This window comes from Amblyomma americanum, chromosome 10 (assembly GCF_052857255.1).
Source record: "Amblyomma americanum isolate KBUSLIRL-KWMA chromosome 10, ASM5285725v1, whole genome shotgun sequence".
NCBI classification, from domain to species: Eukaryota; Metazoa; Arthropoda; class Arachnida; order Ixodida; family Ixodidae; genus Amblyomma; species Amblyomma americanum.
The window spans coordinates 61497867-61515898 of NC_135506.1; the positions used below are offsets into that span (position 1 = coordinate 61497867).

Consider the following 18032-nt stretch of genomic DNA (forward strand, 5'->3'; position numbering starts at 1 on the left):
GCGCAATGAACGCACGTCCTAAATTTTCATAGATTTTTTTAAAAGTACACCCAATATGCAAGTAAATGCGGCATATTGATACTCGTGAATACCCACAAGTGTAGAAGGAGCATATGCTGGCGTCATAGTTTTCTTCCTTGGTATGACGGTTCGTTATTTGTGGACACAGTGCTCCTCAATGAATTTGTTCCCGTGCTTTAAGTGACCAGAGGCAGGTCGCTCTGGAGAAGTAAATATGCAATCAGCGCCTGAAACAAGCAAGGTTAACTCTTTTTTGTGAGAGTATAACATAAGCTCCTCTCACGGCCCACATTTAAGTTCAGTCGTACAGCTTATATCCTTGTATTTTCATGTTGCCTTCGTATATTAATCAGAAACATTGTCTTATTTCTTGGTTGCTGTTTATATATTCGTGCAGTCCTTGCATTATACACCCTGCCGACTGCTCTTGCGTAAAAACGTACCAAAATCACATGTATGGCAGAAGCTAAATAAGTTGCGAATTGTTCGCATTGAGGTTCTGTACCACCTGCATTCTCAGGATGCTTTGTTTGCTGTAGCATGGCCGTTGGCGTTGACACAGAGACCTTGTGACAGTAATTAACTGTAGAAAAATAATCTTGCTATATCTACTGTAGGCACCTTATTAGAGTGTCAATACATCTACTGGCAATGCCAAATAGATTTGTGAAAATCTACAAAAATTTCCAATATAAAGTTAGCCCACGTAAGATTCTTTGTCATTTGTTGCTGCACGTCCCCACTGAATTATCTAGAAAATTCCAACCTCATGTGGATGTTGTTACATCGGCAAGCGGTGGTACGTGTATTACCGACAGCCCCCAGGAGCATGCCTTTTCTGTGAAAAGCTCTACAGAAGGCCTCTATAGCCGCCTCTGTCGGGTTAGAACCCGGGAACTCTGGAACGGCTACTGAACCGGAGTTCCTGGGTTCGAACCCGACCGCGGTGGCTGCGTTTCGATGGGGGTGAAACGCTAAGGCGCCCGTGTGCTGTGCGATGTCAGTGCACGTTAAATATCTCCAGGTGGTTGAAATTATTTCCAGAGACCTCCGCTACGGCATCTATTTCTTTCTTTCACTCCCTCCTTTATACCTCCCGTTACGGCGCGGTTCAGGTGTCCGCCCATATATGAGACAGATACTGCGCCATTTCCTTTCCCCAAAAACCAATTACGCCTCTATAGCCTTTCATCGCTTGGATTCCTGGTCCCATGTTTACTAGAAAGGGATCAGCATGCTTAAACAGAAGCAATAAAAAAATTCCTTCAAGAAATTTTTGACGCACTCACCAGCGGCTTCAACGCAGAATTGGCATGCGCTGAAAGACGTATTTATTGTTAATAGCATTGAAGTAAAAATTAGAGCACTTATTTTTTTTTTGCCACTGGACGCAAACTGGTGTAATCAAGAAAAAAAAAGGCTTTTGGTGGAGACCATCTATATTGAATTTTTAAATCCCTTTCCTAGATTACAAAAAGCTCAGTTTTCAGCGAAAGTAGTTTTGTTGTTAGGACACAGTAACCTATCAGTCAGTATAGACCTGCTTGTATTTTGCTCCTGTCCCTTTAAATAAGAAATCAAAATTCTCTCTTGGCTGCACTCAAGCACAGTAGAATGGGTTTCTTTCCATCCTGACTGTCTCCTATGTTACGCAACTATTCATTGCAATAGCTGTATCGTTAGCTTTGGGCTGCGCTTCGCTCTCGGATGCCTTAGGCGGTTTTTATGCTTACAGAATTTAACCGCCATTTAAGTTTTTTTTCAACTGTAATTAATACTCTAAGCTCCGGTTTTTCATAAAGCCGTACTAAATCGACTATTTAGAAGTTTCTTTTAACTGCACAAAGCTTCCCAAGTGTCTGTATTGAGTTCTTCAGAAGAAATTGATAGCAACTGCACAGGTCTGGCTCATTGATGTTGATGCTCCTAATGCCTTTATCTCTCTTGCGTCAAATTGGCTAGTGAGATTTCTGTATTTTTTCAAGAGCAAAAAGTTTTTTGGGCTGCAGATTAAGGATCAGAAGTGTGCACGGTTTAAAAGAAATGCGATCGTCTTGAATTCTCAGTGTTCAGTACTTTTATTGTGGAAGAAAGCAGAGTTTAGCACTCCTGTATTTTTCCTTGCTTTCCAGAGCGCGTGAGGCGACAATTAACCTATTAGACAGTCTTTAAATACACTGTTCAGACCATCGTGGCTATCCTTAGCAGAATTTTTGCACTGTTGCCGTATGAAGTTCTTAGGTTTTTCTTATACGTGGAAACCACACTAGTAACTTGAGTCCGCACGAGCGGAGTAACTGAGGAATAAATAGATATCTCTTTAATTGGCGGTGGTTCGTTAGTTCCTGCGCAGTCTCCACAACGCATTAAAAGCGAACTAGGCGCAGAGCTGTTGTGTTGTGTTGTGTTGTCAGTAATTGCCTCCTTTGGTGATCACAATTTAGAGCACATAAATAACTTCAGCCTCTGCAATTGGGGTCTCGAACCAACAGCTAATACCGAAGTTTTAGGCTTCGGTAGCCGCTCAAGACATTTGCTTCCGACAGAACATAGCATTCATGAGTGCTATGTTTCTCTTCACGTTTAATCGCATCCCCGGGAACAGCATTCTCGATTAACCTAGGTCGAGCTGTCATTTAATACCATTCCTTACACAGAATTTGCTTATCAGCATCTGATATGAAACTGTGCGAACAGAGAGTGCATATGATAAGGAAAATTGACGGAAATCCGTATGCTTTGCCCATGAATTCAGAGTGGCTTATCCTTTTCGTAATATTTTCCCATGAATTTCTTACCATTTCTATGACATCAGACGGAAACTGTAGTGACGACAACGCCGTGGACAATGTAAGAACAGACTGGCGTAGACTTGAAAGCATTTATTGTGCTCAGTTGCGGCCACAAAGAACTGAACAATCCGGCAGCGGTGATAAAAAGTGCTCGGCGGACGTCCAAGAACAGCTCCCGGCCGAGCTCGATCTAAAGCTTGCGCAGAACGCTCGAGATAAGACGCGTAATCATCTGCGGCGATTTCGGATACCTAGAACCAGTTGGGCGTGACTATAAATATTTCGGACAAATTTGATGACATCTCTAGTCGGACAAACAGCGATAAAGCCGCGTACCGGCGGCTTTGGGCTCGAAGAAGTAATACATTACAAAGTTTTACGGCAATATGTAAGTACCTCGAGCTTTCCTCGTGCATTATTTGTAGAGTTCACATAAACTGCATAAAGTTTCTGTTGCAGCCACCTGGTGTCGGCCACACGGAGTACTTAAAGTGTTATGAAATTATTATACGGAACGTTTCACTAAACTCGCCGTGGTGGCTCAGTGGTTAGGGCGCTCGGCTGCTGATCCGGAGTTCCCGGGTTCGAACCCGACCGCGGCGTCTGCGTTTTTATGGAGGAAAAACGCTAAGGCGCCCATGTGCTGTGAGATTTCAGTGCACGTTAAAGATCCCCAGGTGGTCGAAATTATTCCGGAGCCCTCCACTACGGCACCTCTCTCTTCTTTCTTCTTTCACACCCTCATTTATCCCTTCCCTTACGGCGCGGTCCAAGTGTCCAACGATATATGAGACACATACTGCGCCATTTCATTTCCCCCTAAAACCAATTATTATTATTAACGTTTCACCAAGGTTTTTTGCGCTCTCTGGGCTGTCGTTTGTGTCTCGGTCAGCTGCGCTCTATACTCTCAGCACCTTGTCACATCTGAAACTTGCGAAATATTGTTTGGGTGAGTGGGGTTCGTGCGCGGCAGAAGCCTTCACGGCTTCTTGGGCGGCCCATATCTTTCGCAGGTGTGTGTCATTCATGATCCTTGGTGCAACCTGCAGGTAACCAGCGTGTTCTAGCTGACTTCAGTGTGACTCCCGGATACCAGCAACTTGGCATTCCCGATGGCATGACCATTGATGTCAATGACAAGATCTGGCTCACCTGCTTCTCAGCCGGCTCAGTGGTGCAGATCGACCCAGAAACAGGTAAAACCTCACCCACCACTTATTAGCAAACGTTTCGCTACAGTTACAAGAGCCTGGCTTACGTATTCCAAAGGCACATTGATAGCACGGCGTGTCACCATATCGAACCGCAACGTCATAGGATAAATAACCCGAGGCAAATGCAGCTGCTACGCCAACAGCAGAAAGCATGGAATTTCACTTCAACTATTTATTGCGAACTATTTTCAACGCCTGTCTGCAATCTCCCGCCTCCCGTAATGGCCATTTGAGAGTCATTTCAGCTGCTAAAACGCAACATGGTGAGGCAGTGTCAGGCGAGTTTCGTCAGCGCCGCTGAAGGTTAATCGAGCGCCCAGACATTTAGCAATCCTTTAATGTGCACAATAGGAAAATAAGGTGAAAGAAAGTAACTGCGTGACATGACGTGCCACTGAATGGAGTATCAGAAGCGTTTTGCCACGACAGCGTCTACGCGCGTAGTCCGGCGGAGTAGCATACGACAAGAGAGAAGGGGCAGTTACTTGCTCGAGGCTTTACTGAAATATTCTCTCTATTGCAACTATAGAGAGTTCTTGCAGTAAACATGCTGACCTTAAAAAACTTATGGACGGTTTAAGAATTTTAGCAAGTTAATACATGAAACTAAGGTGCGCAGTTTGTAGGAAATAAGCCTCAGAAGTGTTCTTCGAAACTATTCTACGGATATAAGACAGGGCGTACTAACTTGGAAGCAGCAATCTGTTCAGACCATGTGACTCTAATCGGCACTAGGATGGCCTCTACAGACAGCATTTCTGCAACGGCTTTAAGATCTGAGTTCGTGAAACTGCGAAAATATTATTTTAACACATTTCTGTGCTTGTTAAAGCAGTGAGGTGTTGATTTAGTGCCTGTTTACGTGCAAGCATTTTGGCAGTAGCACAATGACACCGCAGGTAATAAGCACCACATCCCCTCCGCGCTTCTCCCTCCTTGAAGATGATGTTGGGCAGCAAAAATTATCTGTGTTTTAGGACCGCATGTGACACGCGTACTGCCCTATACGTTTCACATCGCAGCCCACGTATACTGAAGCCGAAACTCCAGGAATAAAAACAATGCTGTAATAAATAATTTAAAGCCAACTCAATATATTCTACCGACCTTTTGTTTGTAATGCTCTGCGCACCGTTATCAGCAATAAGAACAACACCTAAACCTTGGCGCCTGTGCCCATTTGAAGTATACGCAACGCTACGCTCCCGCCTCAAGCAATTGCTCAGCTATTGCCGAGCTGCTAGACCGGTCACACCTTTTGCCATTGCATTGCGTGTGGTGCAAGTGGAAATGCAAAAGTACTTGCTACGCCAGAAGTGGCAGCAAGGAATTTAAAACCGCGGAAAAATCATAACTCGGTGTGACTATTTCGAAAGCGCAAAATGAGGAGGTGCCGCACGACCTCACCAATCTTTGGCTTAAGTAGGTGAATGAAGCCCAACGTTCCAAAGCGATGCGCACCAGAGAAAGAAATCAAGAGAAAACAATCATACGGCGCCTACTTATGGTGGTCATGAGGGCACATCCAGAATTATCACTAAGGTGATATTTCAAGTTCTGTACAGTTGCTTGAATGAAACATAATTACGCTGTTTTCTTTCTCCTCTTTTCTCCCGCCCTAACCCAATGCAGCTAAAGTGCTGACCAGAATTAGATTCCCGGCCAAATATACTACATCCTGCTGCTTCGGAGGCAAGAACTACGACACGCTGTACGTCACTTCCGCCAGCTTCCTTCCCGACGCCTCGGGGCCAGACGACGGAATGCTGTTCCAAGTAACCGGGCTTGGAGTCAAAGGAAAAGCTGCCTTCGAATTCGCCGGCTAAAACCCGCAGTGACTGCGACGAGATTCTTTCCCGGGGCGCTCCTTCAGGCACGGCACGCTAAGCCGCTGAGAAACATGTTGATACCGGAAGCTACTGCACACAAAAGAAGAAACCGAGCATGCAGCACTAGCGACTCGTGGATTCTGCTACGTGTATAGCGGTGGTATAGTGAGCATAGGCACTGTTTTTGCTTTTCGGATGCTGGTTCGGATATCCAGGAGAAAGTATCTCCTGAAACCCCACAACTGTGATAAAGAAATAGACTTTATCCACAATGTCTAATGTTTGCTTTGTCAGTTAGAGGCATAGGGGAGGCCAGCACGTTGAACACCAGTCCTAGGACAGAAACGAATAAATCTAACGAGTATCTCTGTGAAGAGTCATTTCTTCGCATCACTACATCGAAATAGACACAAACGCAAACACTGTTGTCCTTAAGAAACTCTTCTTCCTTCCCACTACCGACAGCGGGACAGCGAATGAAAACGACGAAACATATCGCCGAGCAAGAAAGGAGGTTCACATGCCTCGGCCTCGCGCGGGATGCTCAATCGGTGAGCTCAGGCTCTGAGCAGTGAGCAGTTCAATAACATATTTCTTTGTCTTGTTGAGGCAACCTTGTTTTAATTTTCTAAAAGGTAGTCGGAAACTGCGGTACAATCGAGTCGCATGACATTAAATTCGTAGGATTACCCCGGCATTCCGAGATATCAAGGAGCACATATACGGCCCTGAATAACGGTATCTTTCCACAGCGCTAAAGAAACACGTGCGCACAGATAGAATATAGACAGGACCCGTGGATCTGTGGACAATGGAAAGACAAAGCGAGGGTCGGGAAACGTGCGCAAGATGTTGGCTGATGCTAAGAATGAAGCGAATGTCATGAAAAATAGAGAGAGAGAAAAAACGAAACCCGGTAAAAGAAAGCACCTTCAAGCTACAAAGAAAATGAGATGAAAGGGTATGTTATAAACAAGCAATATCATCTCAAACCACGCGAGGAATGACCTCAGAGTTCGTGAGATCGCGGCTCGACGTCCTTTATCAGAGTTTTTCGTAATTGGCCTCAATGCTTCGGAGCGTTTCTGCGACTGCGAATTCCATATCTCGAGGGACCAGCGACTGCCGTGGAACAGTGTGGCGGAAGGACCTTCGCTGATTGTAGATGCCGACATTTCGAAACCCCCGCTGGTTGGTCTTGGCGCACTTTACCTCGTCATATTCGCTGTTGACGAGGTGGTCCCTGAACTCCGACAGCGCGCATTTGAAGGCGCTGTTCCCGCAAACAGCAGGGCAGAGGACTCGTGGCTTCTTCCATTCACGTGACTTTCATATGAGCGGAACGTTGCACCTAGGCCCAAGCAGTTTCGACTGTCAAAAGAGCACGAATCTCCTTCATTAAAGGGGGACTTGGAAAGGAGACGCATTACCTGCACTAAGCGCAACAGCAGTAAGCGGGCTAACACCTGACCGCAGATACTGCAGACTCGCGTGCTTGGTATAGGCGTCACCACTCCTGGAAGGCGTCATCTAATTTTGTTAGGGTGTACTCCCAGCCTGTCATCTTCGAGGCGAAGTCTTTTTCTCCGTCGAAAATGAAGGGAACAAAACGTCACTCGTGGTGAAGCGTGGGACAAGTGCATGCTTGCTGTCACCAGAACACGCCCGGCGGACACTGTTTTGTGTCATTGCACACATGATTCAACGGGTGTTGGGAGACACGTGGAGGGGTGTCAATTTACTAAACAATTGACATTGTGGTACCTGGCCCTTCGCTTACCTGACACTTTGACACTTCGCGCGTGTGCTAAACTGACGGACAGACAACACCAGCCAATCGTTCTGCCGATATACGACTCAGGCGGTTAACAGAAGGCATCCTTCCTTGCTGCGCCGCTTATTATTCTGGGCACGATCCCAAAGTCAAGTATATATCTAGCTGGACCCTAAGTACTTAAGGCTTGTAAAAAAACCTGTAAGGAATAAAAACTGCGGGGAGGTTGGGAACAAAATCCCGCAGTCAGCGCATTTACGCTGGCACACACGGAAATAAGAGCTGCGGCCAAATTATAAAGAGGCCATGACCGAAGAACAATCTTGAAAAAGACAAACTTTCTTCAGAGCCCACCGGCTATTGATCGGTGCACAGTAGCAAACATGCAACATTCCTTTAAAGCGCGAAGAAACGACCTCATCGCGGTCTCTGGGATCTCTTCGCGCGCCTCACCCGGACTCAAAACGAATTAGAAGTAAAGGCCCATTTCCACGTTGTGTCTTCGACTGAGATTTCCTTGTGGTGCGCTAAGAATCAATGAGACACTCAGATGAACTGAAGTAACAAATTTTCATGCTGTGCTGGGCGAGCCCGAGACACGGCGAGGAGGGCAGCCCGGGGGTGCGCCGTGGCCCTGGGCAGTAGGCGGACCACGCTGTTGGCCCCCAGCTGGAATGGGTGTACAGGGCCTGCCTGAGGAGCATCGGAAGAGCACTGCGAACAAAGGCCGAGACCAAAGGGCGCCATTGCAGTTAAATTCTTGAGGGTACGAACACTGCTATCTCACGCCCGACGGACATTGCGTCGTGTCATTGCACACACGATTCAACAGGTGTTGGGAGACACGTGGCGTCACATAATCAGTATACGGAAATCAAGCCCCCGCGAAAGCTACTGTTATGAGCCGGAGACTTTCGGGAAAGGGTAACGAGTTCAAGCAAAGGAAAAGACGCATTTTTTTCTGAATGGTGTTTATCAAAGTGAGGAAAATATTTGCTGAAAGGAGATTCTTTTCAGCACAGTTAGGTACAGAAATGCACAAAAAAGCAATAAATATATACGTTGGTAATCGACAGCGCATCGGACAGACTTAACATTCGGACAATGGGAAGACTGGGGTCATATAAATGCGAAAGCATTATATATGGTACAAAGTTCGGGCGATGTCGGAGCGCCGGTGTACGATGCCGCAACGTACGTAAGAGAACAGTATAGTCATGAATGATGAAATGACAGTACTATTGACATAAATCTCATGGCCCATGACTCAGTCATTCTAAAACGTATATTGTCTCAGCCCTTTTCAAGTATCATACGTAGAATGTGTAGAGTTTCTACAGAGCCTTTGTGCCTAGTCATGACACGTAGATGTAGTCATCTTAACCATTCTTCAACGTAGCACTTTACAAGTATCTAAGGTAACGTGCATAGAGTTTGCACAAAATATGCCTAATGACTCGTAGTCACAGCCGTGACTAATAGTAATTCTGCATAGCAGCATGAATTAGTCCTTCACTTCTGCTGCTTAGCTTGACTCAGCGCATTTAAGTGACTTGAGGTAAGGTGCATAGAGTTTTTGATAGGTATGCGTAATCAGGACGCGTAGGCAGTCATGAAGGTTGACTCAGCATTTCTGCAGCTTGACTCAGTACTTTACAAGTAACGTAATGTGCATAGAGCTGTACAAATAGTATGCACAGTCATGCCTTGCAGTCACAGTCATTACCTTGTCATTCTGCAGCGTAGCAAGACTTAAAACTGTACAAGTACCGCAATGCAAGCTTTGTAGGGTTTTTGTAAAAAGTTTATGCATATTCATGCCTCGTACACGTAATCATGACTCGTGACTAACTCATCCTGCAACTTAACATGGTTCAGCACTTTAATGCTTTCGCATTATCATTTTTTCCCGTGACGTTAGATAGAAAAGATCTGTAGCTGTCATCTCAGTTTAGAGCTCGGCTTTTTTCTCGTAGATATCTACCCTTTGCTGAGGTTTTCCGGGCCGCAAAGAACAGTGACAAAAGAGCATGTACAACCCGGGACAACTTGCTGTTTCTGTAACCTTTATTACTTAGTAAGCTACTTGTTCCTGTCTGCAATTTTGAATATGGGAACTAAAGCTTTAGTACACTGTGACAACTCCAAAACTTAATTCTTGAAAAAATGTTTTGAAGGAATGGGCACTGGAGGCGAGAAGCGAATATGACAGCCACGGCACCGGCCATCACCATCTATAACTTCGCGTTCAATGGCCTGGTGCCCAGAGGAACCAGACGGTGCGTTAAACGAGACTTTTATGCCAGCTGCATTTTTAGGTTCTGTCCTACAATAGTCGGTACGTCATTGTAAGAGGTGAAAACAGAGTAACACCAACACCACGAGAGTGAGGAAAGTGACAAGCACAGCTCTGGCTCTCGACTGGCTGTCTTTATTCTATCTACGCAATAAATAGACAGCGCGAAAACAATGCAAACAACAGATCACTGGTCATAACGTCGTAGATTAAAAGCTTCATGACTCATGATTGAGTGCTGTGTTTGTCACATTTGCTGCTATTGGCCCGTCCTGGGTGCGCTGTTTCTTTTCGCAACAAATTGTTGATTTCTGGATAACCAGGAAGCAATGAAAGTCGTGGGAAGGCAGGAAAATTTTATGCCTCTATATATCGCAGACAGACGCCTCTGTTGCGAAGAAAACCTTTCGTTTAAAGTTTTCAAGCTTCACGATGTCTTTCTCTAATGCCACCTGCAGGGAACCGGCGTTCCATGCACACAATGCATACCCAGAGCAACAAAGCGGATGAAATGTAAGGCTAGAGGGTGCATGACACGGAAGAGGGCAGTTCTTAACATGTGGAAAGCACAAGAAAAACAATGACGTAATTGCTTTATAAATCACTCGTAGCATGTTCGCTGCTCATTTTGATCAACCATTTGCTGCGAAATCATGCTTTAATATTGTCGCCACAGAAACCGTCCTCTTGATTGGTATGAATGCACTAACTAATAACAGTGGTAGCTGAACCAACAGACATTTTTTTTCCATAACTACGGAAGAATCTGGTAGGAACGGACCTGACGGGTTCGGTGCGGTCTGAAGTGCCACAGAAATATCGTTCGCGTTCTTCTCCACTCGATCCTAGGTTTTGCTGACTATGCTGCACAGCTCAGCACGGCAAACAAGTTAGTCAATTTTTTACACTTGGACCTGTTCCTAGGAGTTCATCCGCTTTAAAGACACATCTGTGTGCTAGTCCTACACTTGTGCGTAACGCGTTGCAAGTAATTCACTACTTGTAATAAATTTCATTTTTTAAATATTAACAAAGTATTATAGAAGCTAATTGGTCTGCCATTGGTCAGACATGCTTCGCCCGCTTCTCTGTCGAGTGAGAGAGTGAGTAAAGGTTAACTGAAAAGGATGGTGGGAGAAGCGCATGTAGATGGGCCCTCAGTCCAGGGCTCCAGAAGCTTCTGCCGACCTTCTGGCGATGAGAAGTAGCGCTATCTGGTGGTCGAGACGTGCGCTGGTCAGCTTCGCCTCCCACAGCTCCAGGGCCGGATAACGCGGATTTAGATGGTGGGGTTTTTGGGGACATGTCCATGTGATATGTGTTAGGGTGTCGCAGCACCATGGACATTTGTCTGCGTAAAGTGTTGGCTGTAGGCGATGTAAATAGCGTAGGTTGGGATAGGTGCGTCCGCCCTGACGTTGCCATCAAGGCCCTCGTGGCCGAGGACCCAGTTGATAACGTGGTCTTTACGGAGAGTGTGTCCCAGGAAGCATGGCGCCTGTCGTGGGACACGGCCTCATATATACGCTCGAAAGGTAGCTTGAGAGTTAAGGAATATGTGAGCGATGTTCAAGTGGGTGTCACTCATTTTTATGGCGAGCGTGATGGCGGTCGCTTCAGTGGCGGTTTTGTCTGGGGCTCGGACAGAGGCTGTCAGAAGTGGAGTGCTGGTGCCGAAGGCGTTGCGGAAATCAGCTGTGCCTTAATTTTATTCAGCGGTTATTCTTTTTTAAAATGTACCGCTAACAGGATGGGACATCTTATGATAGCAGTGGCTAGTTCCAAAGCAGAGTGCGCCGCGTATTCGTACGTTTTGAAAAAGGTTAGGCCTTAAGTAGTCTAGCGAACGAGGTGCACCCAAGACAACGGCGGGTGGTAGCTCGCTTCAATAAGTGCGTCAGAAGCATGGGCGCCATGTATCATTGCTTCTCAATTTTAGATAAGCTTAACCGTTTCCAATTTAATACATCGATTAATCGATACATCGATCACTCGAAAACAGTTCGCAACCACGTCTAATTGCTGTTGCGGCTTAAGAAAGGATGTAAAGAGCAGTGCGCGGACTTGGCCACTGCTCCGACCTGAGCCACAATCGCAGCCACGTGCAGACAGAGGAGAGCGATATATACGGGACCACCGGTATTAGACTATGCTGGCTGTCTGGTCAAGTTGGATGGTCATGACGAAACTTGTAGAACAGGTGTCGACTTCGTATCTGTCAGCGTCTTTCAAGTGCGAGAAGTTTCGTTTTATTAGCCCGTTTTATTGAAGCCATTATTATGACCTGTGCGACTGACTCTATTGACGACTTTAAAGCTCACTAATTTTAGTCGAAAGCACAAAACGGTTACATGCACTGCACTTTTTCAAAATCTACGGTACCAACATTGTGAACCCTAAAACTTTCGTAGAGCTTCAAATTGTTTTCGTCTTCCAAAACCGTATACGGACTCAATGCTACCCGAGCGATCGGCAAAACATCAAGGGGAGTAAAAGGGCTAATCTGCAGGAAAGCTTGGTTGTTTTGTGGTCGTTGTTGGCTCCCAGTATATATCTTCTTCTTCTTTTAAGTCTTTGTGCAGACCAATTCTGAGAAATATTTTAAAAACTGCAAAACCACCTCAGAAAGTACCGCCATTCAGTATATGACTGAATATATGTCGTCTCCTCGAAAACGCCTCTCCACCCTGCAACTATTGCAGCATTCTATCATCAACATCCTATGAAAGAGCCTCGCTTTCCCCGCGATTCTCACATCTGATGGCACGAGCGCTCCAGACAGAAGCAGAAGAAGACCAACATCCTGAGAGATGGAGTTGCCGCAACTGTCGCCCACCATGAGACAGCCTTCTCCAGCTAGAAGCGCATCGTCACAGCCTTCACAACTGTCGCCCACCCCGACACCTTCTCCAGCTGGAAGCCCACCATCTCAGCCCACTCCTTCTACTATCCCACGTGCCCAAGGCAAGTCTGTGTTCGGTTCACCGAAAGCGTTCGCCATCCTGCTGGTAGCATTGATACTGGTCGCAGTCCTGGTGCTCTTAATGTGGGCTGCTTATAGCCGTGAGTGGAAGCTGAAACACACCGTGGTAAACGCACCGAAGCCATGCTGCGCGCGTGAGGCCGAGGAGCTTTACCACCACGTCAACTCTTCTATCAGCCCGTGCCGCTCACTCTACCACCACGTATGCGGCCGATACGCGGAGAGGCCCGAGCCTGTGGCTTTCAAGGGCTTCGATTACTTTTCTCTGAAAAATTTCTACACTGCACCCAATACCATTATCGGAAATGCGGTGTACACCTTGTTCCAGTCCTGTCTTGTCGCCACGGCAAACGCGCACAACCAGGGAAGCCCGACTGCAGATGCGTACTTAGACGTCCTACGGCCGACAATTGGCGAGCTGAAAACCAAGCACAAGATCCTGGTCTTCCTTCTTCGCATGACCGTAAAGTTCAACATACAGCCCGTTCCGGTCATGACTCTCTATGCCCGTGGAGGGTGGCCCCGAAGCGTATTTATTGCTGACTTAGAAATGTTTCGTAAGCCAGGGCTCTTCGCTGTTATTATGCGGAAGACGAGACCGCTCATAGAAGACGCTATCGCCGCCCGTTACGAACAAGTGCGCCGAGACTGCCTGAAGACCATCAACATGCGAATGAACCTCAACGTCAGCCTAGAGGCCATGGAGAGCCTGGAAAAAGAACTAGATGTGCCGTACGATCCGAACCATATGGTCTCTAACTTCTCGCTTGTAGCTCAGCTCGTCAAGCCTCTCACCGTTGATGACTGGCGCCGCATAATTCTCAACGTCAGCGATGCCAAAGTTCCAGAAAAACTTTGCCACCCCAACATGGAGTTGCTTTCAAAGACCTTCTCCATACTTCTGAATGACACACGGCAGCCACATACAATTGTCTTCTTTATCTTCAAGGCTGTCTCAGAGTTCCTTCTCGAACAACTCAAGAGAAGCCTGTGGACATACACCCACAAGTATTTCGCTTTCTGCCTCGTTGTACTTAATCAATACTCACTCATGGGAATAGGCAGCGCTATTGAAGAAAACATCAACAGCCCTGAGCACGACGCTTCACTACACAACATTTTCGCAGAGATCGTGGCAGCTATTTTGAGGCGAGCTAAGAGCATCTTTCCGATCGAGGACCAGCCGAGGCTGTCAAGCTACCTGAAAAGCCTGCGAATCTTGCTCCCCACTGACATATACCCGTTGAACAAGCGCACACCTCCCTTGGGCAGAGACTACGTCCGAAATCTCCTAAATCTTTTTGCGTTCGGTTGGTCAGCTTCGACGTACCAGCCACCACCCGGTGTAACGTCGAGAATGTCCAAAGCCGTCGTTATCGACAAAATTTCTGCGTTCAACGACAGCGTGGTAATATCAATGAACGCCTACAGCGCTTTGCACTTCGGAAATGGCAGTGAGCGTCTTGTCGTTTTGACCACGATTGGAGTGCAGCTCGCCGACGTCGTGTGGAAACAGATCTTCTATTCCGGACCAAAGTGGAGCAGGGCAACTCGCCAGTTGCTAGAAGGCTACAAGTCGTGCCAAAAAGGGCTGGGGGTCTTGATGACACGCCGCCATAAGCACTTCTCGCTACCCCTTTTGAGCATAGAAACAGCGATGGAACTAGCCAGGGATGGCCAGTGGCTGCGCAGTTTCCGGGCAGTTCCCCTGTGGGAGACTTCGCGGTGCCAGCTGTTTTACCTCCTGTTCGTCTACCACCACTACTGTCCCGGCAACGATGCTGGGAAGCCAGCTCTTGCCAAGGAGGCGCAGTATATTGCGTCGATCTCGGAAGACTTTCGCGCGGCGTTCAAGTGTGTGCCCCCGAAAATGCCGCTCCGTACTTGCTCCTTGCCAAGCTAAACAAAGTTCATAGAGCGCTCAATGGCGATGTTAGCGAATGACAGTGGTTGCAGATAGCAATGGCTAGGGCTAAGCTACTTCATTTTCTGCAGACTGTTCCTTGCGAAAGTTGGACTCTGCTTTTTCTTCGCGATTTACACTTTGGAGTTTGCTTTTTGCGATAATTTTTCCAGAAACGAGATGCATGTAGAAGACTGCTGATTTAGTGGTTGCATGTATGTCTATAATTTTCCTTGTATGTCACGTAATGTCTGCACTTAGAACTTACGATTCCGGCTGTGTACATCCCATCTAGATGTTTCGCATCGTACCAGAAACTATCATGGTGGCGTCTAGTGCGATGTGTTGCTTAGAATGCGTGTTTTGAAAGCCTTGGTGATGTTACATTCTGCGCAAAATGTTAGTTGCGCCAAATGCCTCCTTTTTGAATATTGTGGGGATGTGTAAACTTCCGCTGCTTCCATATGACTTTCCTCGTGAAATTTCTGCGCCAGGATTATTGCAGAATCTTTATTCAGGAATACCTCATAGCTGATACTGCCTTCGGTGGTCCTAGTATTTTTTTATTTTTGGCACATGTACGTCGTGCGGCTATTGATAGCCTTGATGAGCGTACAGAAAAGGTTTGGAAGTATTGCAGCCATATGTAAAACATTCTTCTCCTGTGACCTTTATACACGTTCTGTGCTATGTTTCTGTACGCCTTCAGCATAATAAGTGGATTAACGTATGCTACTTATTCAAACACTTTAAATGCGCGCCACAATAAATATCTAAAACAAGGTTACTGTGAACATCCCGGTCAGCAAGTTTTGCTTTGTTGTTCTAACTGTTCACCACCAAGAGGGTATCTAGTGGTGGAGAGTGTTAAGATTATTCGCCATTGAAGTCTAGGTGTTATTCACGTCCGTACTCATCATGAGGCTTTCATCATCGTCGTCATCATCATTATCATCATCATCAGCCTGACTACGGCCACTGCCGGGCAAAGGCGTCTATCAAGTCTCTCCAATTAACGCCGTCCTGTGCTAGCTGCGGCCATCGTACCCTTACAAACCTCTTAATCTCTTCCGCCCACCTAACTTTCTGCCGCCCCCTGCTACGCTTGCCTTCTCTTGCAATTCACTTACTCTTAAGTACCATATGTTACGCTGCCTTCGCATTACATGCCCTGCCCAAGGCCATGTCATCTTCTTGATTTCGACTAATTTTATTAACACGCATTTGTTCCCTCAACCGCTCTGCCCGCATTCCAGACTTTTAACGCTGAACCTATCATTTTTGTTTAAATGGTCCTTCATTATCTTCGAAGAAATAAGTTATCTTTGTTTGCAGACGCTGGCGACTGTGAGAATAAAGACGACACACCGACTACAGAGAAAGAGACAGAGAGTGAAACATCTAATGGATGGAATGTTTGGATGGGCCTTCATTCCAGGAGCCCATTGGCTTTAGCCGCCGCTTTTGCCCGGTTCACCCGCGAAAGCTGGTCCTCCGAATGTCAGCTGGACAGCGCCGCCTTCCAGTCTTCAGTTGCTGGTTATTGAATCTTGGTATAGCTAGGTTTTTCTGGCATGCCCGCACCATATAGTATAAGTCACCCATTTCACAGCAGAAAACGCAGTGTGGATCATACGAATTTGGAAGCATATACGTGAGTTTGAGAGGATTTATATAGATATTCGATTGCAATTTCCTTAAAATAACCCTTTTTCTCCGTGTTTAGATTTTTGTGTGGCTCGGCGTATACGCTTCTCGTTAATCTCGAATGTTGCAGTAAATCCCTGTGGCTTAATAGTGGTCCAGAATAGTTATGCTCCTGCGAATGTTGGGAGACCAGGGGTAATAGCGCGTGGGCGGCGGCATGAGCGCCTTCATTTCTAATATACCCAGAGTGTCCTGGAGTGCATATGACTGTGGATTTAAAGTCTGTATCTACGTGATTTCTGAGTATTCTGTTTGTGTTTTTACGAATTCTTTGTCTTGTATAATTATACGACATGCAGTCTGGGAGCCCGTAATTACACACGAGGCCTTCCGGGAAACCATTGCCAAAGCTATCGCCGCTTCCTCAGCCTCGGCGATTCTCGGGCATCGAATTCATGCCCCATTAACTAATTTTCCTTGCGCATCCGTGCATGCTATCGCTGATATCCCGCCGGTGGGTCCTGCCGCGTTCACATAAATTTCCTCTTCCATCGCGCCCCACGTTCTCCTGATGGCGTTCGCTATTGCCTTGCTTCTTTTCTTATGATATTCAGGGTGCATATTTCTCAGAATGGGCAGCAACTCTAACTTGCTTCTAAGGTGATCTCCCAAGGTCTCTCAGCCCTCCGTAGACCAAATCTGACTAAAGGTAAAATTTTTCAAGTTCCGTCTTTTTTTTTTCAATACAAACTCTCATTCTTTTCCAGTCATTGCCCTTCTTAAAATAGAATCAGCCGGTGTTGCTTGCCTGCGTGCGTTTCTTTTTCCTTTTCCGAGTAGAGTTGAGCAGCTACCTCTGCCCCCAGTATGGGCATGGGCCATCTTTTGAATAACGACAATGACAACAACAACACATGTGCGCACATGCCATTCCGAGTGACCTGTTTTGACAAGTCCCGTGTGCCGCGTTTCGCATTCTGCATTTCCACACGACCGCACAACGGGACATGAGGTTTTGTGAGCTTGGGCTTTGTCCACTCAGAGCGCGGACAACAGCAGAGTGGCGCTTTTCGTACCTTCAACGTGGGACCCAATGTCGTCGTGTGTTAAAGCAACCCTCAGGCTTCCGGTGCGTACCATCAAGAAACGCGAACAGCGGAAAGCGCGGCTTTCCCCGCACAGCCTAGCGTCCCCAGGGTCCGTGTCCAACTCCGATATGCCTCGCTGTCGCTCGGCGAATAGGCGCCCTCAGTCGGCGCCACCGTAGCGCTGGAATCTTTCTCCGGCCGGAGCTGTCTCACCGCCTGCGTCTTCTGAGTGTCAGGCGTGACCGGCGGATGATAAGCTTTGAAAACTAAACATTTTGACAGATTTGCCTGTCTGGTTGAGTGTGAAGACTTATAATAAACTGTACATCGTTAACCCAAAAATTTAACTTTATCCACTGCAGGGTTGGAAAGTCACCACCTCCCTGCAGTGCGCCAGCGTGACTAACAGCCTTAAGCCCCCCTCCCCCTCTCCCACGCCTTTCGCACCACAGCTGTCTTTCCTTTGACCCAATCCTCCCCTC

General features: G+C 46.8%; 1 protein-coding gene across 3 annotated transcripts in view; it reads left to right on the forward strand.

Moving 5' to 3' along the window:
• The window catches only part of LOC144107334 (regucalcin-like), a 63432-nt gene extending 57211 nt beyond the window's left edge, over positions 1–6221 (forward strand). For 2 of the 3 annotated variants that reach the window (XM_077640328.1, XM_077640326.1), the window contains exons 5-6: positions 3866–4012; positions 5663–6002. In XM_077640328.1, coding sequence (XP_077496454.1) covers positions 3866–4012; positions 5663–5856 — 341 coding nt within the window. In that variant the 3' untranslated portion in view covers positions 5857–6002. Of the gene's footprint in view, positions 1–3865; positions 4013–5662 lie in introns of all 3 variants that reach the window. The other variant, XM_077640327.1, reaches the window with a different exon arrangement.
• The last annotated feature ends 11811 nt before the right edge of the window (positions 6222–18032 follow it).